The sequence below is a fragment of the Cebidichthys violaceus genome, unplaced genomic scaffold (assembly GCF_023349555.1).
Source record: "Cebidichthys violaceus isolate CVI_PGR_0920_01 unplaced genomic scaffold, fCebVio1.0.p SCAF_177, whole genome shotgun sequence".
Classification (NCBI taxonomy): domain Eukaryota; kingdom Metazoa; phylum Chordata; class Actinopteri; order Perciformes; family Stichaeidae; genus Cebidichthys; species Cebidichthys violaceus.
This window is the reverse complement of record NW_027176348.1, coordinates 94,963-102,196: the sequence shown is the minus strand read 5'-3', so window position 1 is coordinate 102,196 and position 7,234 is coordinate 94,963. Positions and strand designations below refer to the sequence as shown.

The 7,234-nt window shown below is 47.2% G+C and overlaps 1 protein-coding gene across 1 annotated transcript in view; it reads left to right on the top strand.

Annotated features, from left to right (window-relative positions):
• Positions 1–299: 299 nt before the first annotated feature.
• Positions 300–7,234, top strand: part of kif26ab (kinesin family member 26Ab) — a 65,488-nt gene continuing 58,553 nt past the window's right edge. The window contains exons 1-2 of the mRNA XM_068712835.1: positions 300–436; positions 694–912. Coding sequence (XP_068568936.1) covers positions 374–436; positions 694–912 — 282 coding nt within the window. The 5' untranslated portion in view covers positions 300–373. The remainder of the gene's footprint in view (positions 437–693; positions 913–7,234) is intronic.

The following is a 7,234-nucleotide window of genomic DNA, read 5'->3' as shown; positions in this document are numbered from 1 at the left end:
ACTAATATATCACTGTTCACCACACAGACAATTCAGAGTGATCTATGGTATAATAAGAGCTCTGAACCGTCACATAGCCCCCCCCCCCCCCCCTCCCCTCCCTGCACAGGAAAAAGTTTTCTTCAGCCCTCCCCATTCCAGGAGTAACACCGCCTCCTGTGCACCTCCTCTGCTACACTCCTCCGCTGTAAACTTCATGGCACACACTCACCAGTTGCCTCTTGGACCAGCAGCTACTGGTCCAGTGCAATCTGTCAGATGACTGGTAGCCCTCAGTCAGGTCTCCAGTCCGGCCTATGGCTCTGCCCCGCGTTGTGAGTTTGGTGTTTTTGACGAAGACGCTCTCCTGAAGGTGTAACCTTGGTCTGGCAGAATGAGCTCGACTGGGTGTAATCCAGCTCCCGATGGAGGGGTCCCCAACAACCGCATGTTCACTGTAAGTGTCTCACTGCACGCGATTAAATGTATAGATAATGTATAGATAAGATCACGTAGGTTGTGTCGGTTTCAACTGACTTAACAGCGGCAGAACTCGCATCTCAATGGTGCGCGTGCGGACAGGTGCGCTCTGCATTTAAAACGCGTCGTCAAGGTACAACCAGCTTCACTCTCACCCCTCAGCGCACCGGAGGTGTGACCTGTTGTTCTTCCCGCAGTCGAACTTAACCAAACTTTTCCCCCCTCGTGCTGAAGGTGGAGGGATGTCCGAGTGAAGGGTCTCCGGTAACCCCCAGGAAACGACTTCACTCTGCGGAGGACGCGCGGTGCAGTAGCCGGCCTCCCCCCGAGGGCGCCGGGTCCGTTTCCATCCCCGAGTCGGAGGAGAAGGGAGGCTTCTGCCAGCAATGTCAAAAGAAAGTCACAGAGCTGAAGAAGCAGGCGCTAGCCCTGGCAGACCAAAATTCACTGAAGGTTGGTTTAATAAGCACTTTTATTTCTCTTTTAGCCCGTTAAATATTCAGTTTTTGCAGCAGTTCACAACTTTTTTAAAGTTTGAAACACTGATATCACCCGAGCTGCATTGCTACTTCACAGCATGTCTCGTCAAAAAAAAAAAAAATAGAATATAGAATAAAAAAAAATCCAAACACGTGACCTGGTTACAGCCTCTCAGTCTGAGCTGCTGTAACATTTCTGTAGCACTACTGTTGTATTTTCTTGACCACCTGCACCTGCTCCTAATGCTGACATCTATGGACAATGACATTCAATCCTCTTTATGGTTTATAATTGTACCGAGAAAGCTCCCGCCATCCACTTGTAAAGTTGTTTATTGCATGCTTGACTTCAAATGCTGGCCTTGGATGTGAAAATGGGAGCCTTTGAGACTTTGAAAGTGGCCCATTGTTTGGCTAAACAATGCTTATCTCTTTATTTTGCTGTTGGGTGTGTGTGTGTGTGTGTGTGTGTGTGTGTGTGTGTGTGCGTTGGGTGGGGGGGGGGGGGGGTTGGTGGAGTTGAAATGAGCGAGCTGCTCACGTTGGAGACTGAAGAGGAAGTTAAGTCCCAGTCGACCTTCTCTGTGCATTGAAAGTGTTCCTGTATGGCTGCTCCCACAATTCCCACCGCTGTTAAATATAGGCCCTGAGACTGCTGTTGTTGTGGCGGGCCGGGTTAGCCCCCCGGGTCGGTTCTCCTTTGTTGTCCCGTTTTAGAGAGAGAGAGAGAGAGAGAGAGAGAGAGAGAGAGAGAGTCCCAAAGTTGGATTGGATTACATCTTTTTTTTTTAAGGTTCACCCCGAATCCCACAGCACCCGATGTTCATACGGGAACAGGTAGACAAGGGACAAGGGGGCATTTCTGAAGCACCTGGGCTCTCTGTTTCAGACGTCTGCATGTGTGGTCTAATCTTTGCTCTAAGCATATCAGATCCATGTTCAGGTATCAGGTAAGTCCACCCTGTAAACACATTAAGCCCACCCCTTAACTGCCATTATCTGCCATGGGAACTGACCTCCCCTTTTTAGTGTGGGACCCTTCAGCACTGCTTTGTGGCCTTCGCCAGGTGCTCTGTGTTGTAGAAAGAGACGGGGACAAACCCCCCCCCCCCCCCATTTCGCTCTTGTTGATGGCTAAATTGGGCCTTAATTCTGGGGTGACAAACAGTGATGGCAGGGTGCTCTTATTGTACCAGAGTTATGGTATGGAAGGATAATAAACCCATTGTCTTTGTGAGCTTGAGCTGCCCACCTGTTGGGACTCATAGGATGGAGGCAGTTATGGATGATCGCTTCCAAATTGCTTCCTTCTTGGAGGGAATAAGGTCAACGGGGTGACTCAGGTGGCCTGCTGGAGTGTCTGGGATCAGGATACCTGCGAAGGCTCGGCCAGTGTTGTGTCTGCGGCAGTCATGGGAAAAAGAAAAAAAAAAAAAAACGAGAGCGGAGACTGTTTACCCGAAGTCGCACTTCCCCGCCCTCCCCATCCGCCGCCGGCCGTCCCGTTTTTTGTGGACAGGAAGTCGTCTCGGTCCCCAGACGTCCCTCTCCCTCTCACCCTGCTGGCAGACTTATTGTTTGAACATAGTAGTTGTAGCGAGTGGATACAAATTGAAGGAAGAGTGAATGTGCTTTTCTACATGAAAAGTACTGGAGGGAAAGTTCACTGTTTTCACACACACACACACACACACACACACACACACACACACACACACACACACACACACACACACACACACACACACACACACACGGAAGCCCTCCCAGACAGCTTTTGTGTTTTCCTGTTTGGGTTTAGAGGAACCTGCTATGTTATGTCATGCAAGTCTGCCAATATAAGGACGTTAAGGCCTTTTCTCTTTTGACGTTCATATTTTAACTATGGAACTATACTGCCCTTTATGCACTTAATTTGCAATGATTTTCTAATTATGAATATTTTAAGACATTGTGTTGGAAGGGCTCAACCCCAAATTAACTTTGCTGAAATGATGTCCTTGAGCTACCACCCTTACGTTCCAGCTGCCGTTTGCACATTTTTATGTTATTCAGACATCAGATGATTAAAAAAATGCCCTTTGCTTGAACACCAGGCAGAAAGAGCAGATCCACTGACAACCTTCAGACCGGATCCAATCAAGGGAATTCACCTACTTCATTTGCATAATTAAAACCTACACTAAATAATACCTTCAGTAGTGAACAGCAGACAGTCTGGATGCAATAAGTGCAGAGTGTGTTTGTTGTGGCTGGACACAGTGGCTATGTGAGGCATGATATGAAGAGAGACGATCGCTTCAACCTCAACTTCAGAGAAACTGGTCAGCTTCTTCCTGTAATCAGAGGCTCCGGATTAGATCCGACCTCGGTTTATACACGCTAACTGTTCTCTGACCTGACCGCAGGTTGATATGTCGGTTGTGTGTGTGTGTGTGTGTGTGTGTGTGTGTGCTGATGAGACGGCACGATGATGTCATGAAAAAGTTAAGAGAGTGTCATTGACAACAAAAGGGTTTGTAAGGAGCCAGTAGCCCGGAGTCCGTGTGACCTGTGAGGACTATAATTCCTCGCCTGTGGCCAGGCTGCAGCAGCTGAAGCCCCTCAGTCACAGCTTAGACACAAGCTCTGTCACTTGATATCTCTGTTGTTTTTTTTGAAAAGGCTAACCATAATTGTATTTGCTGATCCATGAGAGAGATGATATTAGGGGGGGGAATGGGAGCCAAAAAGAAAATGCAAGGAGGCGCATCATAGCTAAGGTTCAAAGAATATTTCAAGAACAAGTTGTGCAAAAGCTACTTTGGGAAATGAGCTAATTCACTTTCTTGCAAACATTGGTGTCTAGTGCGGTTAATATGTAGCTGGAGCCGAGAGCCAGTTTTCCCAGATTAGCATAAAAGCAGGAAATGGGGTGAAACGGCTACAGTAGCCTCGTCCTGACCGATGTTCTGCAGCTCAGTAATTAGCGCACGACATCCACAACGTTTGATCGGTACGAAAAGCAAAGCGTGAAAACGACACGCTTTCGGTTATTTGTTCTATACGCTACATGTTTAGCGTACAGACATGAGAGTATCAATCTTCTCATCTAATTAGCTGCAATATAAGGCTATATATATATAAAGTATGTATTTCTACTGCTAAAACTAAAGTTTGGAACATGGAAACATATTAAGTCTTTTCAATTTTCAAGCCATAGTTGGAGAGCGGACACATTGGGGTTTGGTATGTTGCAGAGACTGCAGGTCAGTAGTAAAGCCAGAAGAAGCTAAAAACCCGCTCATAAATACTCCGGCCTATGAATATACAAGCACTCTTGGACCTTGTGTGCTCCAGCAGTTCACTGACTGATTAACAGAGGACGTCCTGCAGGGCTGCGAGGGCTTGAACATTTGGATTAAGTTGGAGGTTGAGGTCAGTTGCAGCCAGGCCTTACCTTATCTGATGACCTTTTGCCCTCTGCATATGGGGAAACTGCATTTAGGACCAGGTCGCTTTTGAAGATGACGGTGTAATGAAGTTTAATCTTAGTGACGGAGACTGAGCCAAACCACCACGCTTAATCACGGATGCCGTGCACTGCTGATGTATGCACAATGTGTCCAAACCTATTATGGATGGTGTGTACGAGTGTGACTATGAATGTGGCTGCAGGAATTAATTTGCTCCATGAAGGCTTTTTGCCAGTTTTTTTTTTTTTTCTTTCCATGTCGAATTCATAAATTATGGGACCAGTAATTCTCACAAACGACTCATTTGGATTCATGTTTGATTTGTTTCTGCTTTGTTCGTCGTTTGACCCTTGATCCACTTTACATGCAGAGCTATTAGTGAATTCATGTAAATGTGTCAAATCGTGTTTAGTCTCCTGAAGACAGCGGATGAATCATCCATGTCGTGCACAAAATGTCTCCCGGGCCAAAAAGTCAGGCACATCTGAGTTTGTTTGACTTTGCTTGAAATAAATTATTATCTGTGACCGGTGCCATTTTTTTCTAAAACATTCTGCGCCTGCTTGCCCACTTATGGATTTGTATAACTGAGAGCCAGCAGGAACATTGCTGTGTTGATAATGCCCCTGTGCATAGATGAGAGAAGAAGAAGAAGAAGAAGAAGAAGAAGAAGAAGAAGAAGAAGAAGAAGTGGGTGCTGCAGCTCTACCTACCTGGCTACTGTTTCTCAGGCGAGTTGGGAGTGTTGCTTCTCCTTTGTTGACTGACCTCTGACCTTTCTGTCAGCTCTTTTAATGGTGGGTTAGGGTTTCAGAGGGCCGGCCTGGGCTGGAAACAGGTGTACGCTGCCAGGTTCGCTGCAGGAGGGCAGACGACAGGACAGAGTGACTGGCAGACGGACGGACGGATGGATGGATGGATGGAGGGAAGGATAGAAGACTGTGTGTGAGAAAACCCCTCTGGTTGTGAAACTTGAGCTAACGTGGAGTTAAAAACAGAGCATGACGATATTCTTCTACTCACCTCTAAGCACCTGAGCCCCTGGGGCTCTCTGTAATGTGTGTGTTGTGTGCCTGTGTGCCTGCTCAGCGGTGCGTGCGCTCCAGAGAGCCTGGGAGGAGATGAGAGACGAGACGGGAGAATAGGAGGAGACTCTGGGCCTGAGCCGTCCCCCCCTCGCCTCTTCCCTGCATGCAGTGTGACTTCTGCTTTATGGCATGTGGCTGTATTAAAACCGCAGAGCAATAATCTGGTGTCAAGTGGTGCAGAGACCACAGACATCAGTCATGGCGCTACCGTGCCGTACTGTATCTGTGAGCCTCAGCGGGACACGCAGCTGTCCGCTGCCGGTTTACCTCAAGTCTCCACAGCTTCATTCGCTCACTCTTTCAGCTGTCAGACTCCTCTTCATGTGACACATTTTGCATGCATTGTATTCTCGTCTTTCAACCCCACTGTTGGGGCTCGGTATCGGTGAGAACTGTGTCCGTAGCACCAAGTATTAAGGGCTCTGAAGTACTGAAACCTGGCGTCAAATGTGTGGCTAGATTAATAATCGTATTATTTTTTATTTTATTTATTTATTACACTATATTTATCCCGTTGAGGGGGACATTTTTCTCTGCATTTGACCCATCCCTGTACCAGGGAGCAGTGGGCTGCCCATGACAGGCGCCCGGGGAGCCGCAAGGGGGACAGTGTCTTGCTCAAGGACACTTCGACTCAGAACACTTCCCAGCCAAGGGTCAAACTGCCGACCCTCCGGTTCCCAGAACAACCCTCTTAGCCTAGTGAGCTAGTCGCCCCCAAAATTATTCTTATTCTTTCATTAGACAGTTCTCGGATTTAAATCAAAAGTTTGTGCAACTGTATTTTAACGGTCAAGAATTTTGCCTACTTTTATTCATTTAAAAAAGGCTTTGATATAGAAACACTTTGTCGTAAACCCTATCATTTGGTAGTTGTATAAAACTCAGCTGTCCGTTGCGAGTAGCACTCAAAAATTTCAATCAATACCAAGCTGTACTTACTGTTCAGTGGAGCGGACACAGTGGCATAGAAGAAAGGACTCAGCCGGCTAACTTTTCGGTTCAAGCACTGCAGGAATTTAATTGTCCTTTCCTTCATCTCCTTTTATTTTCCATATTTCTCCACCTGGAAACTGCACTTTGCAGCCATAGTGCTTTAATCGTGGACAGTGGAACAACTCCCGCCGGTAGTTAACGGAGCGTAAAGACTTTCTCGTTTACTTTCCTGCCTCCAGATTTTCACAGCTGGTCCCGCTTTTCAAAGTAGCTCACTTTCACTGTCCAGAAACCTTTTTTTTTTTTTTTTTTGTCCTAACCTTTAGGCAGCCCTGGAATGAATGCCACATCTTCACTATGTCTGCTGCAGTTTCATTTTACATCTTTAATTTACTGAGCTGAAAGTGAATTGACCCCCAGTTGTTGCTGCCCAGTCCACTACTTATCGCAATTTCAGGGGTAAATTGCCACGAGGCAGAGTGCAGGAAATGGGTTCAGGGTGCGCAGATGCAAGGGTTGATAGGTCTGATGGAAACTAGCCGAAGCCGCAGTAAGGCTGATGCTTATTGCCTTTCATCAAAAGAAATCTGTCAGAGGAGGAAGAGGAGGAATTCTCCACCTGGAATAACTGCCATTCCTTAAGTCTGCACTCGGCCGCTGGCTGCTCAGAAGAGCAGATCCACGGGCGGGCAAGATGAAACAGCAACTGACTGGGGCTCCTCAGCAGATGCCCACTTACACACACGCAATCTACATACACGGGCGGCACGTGCACGCGAGTGAACTCATGCATGACACTGACACTCAGACACACAGA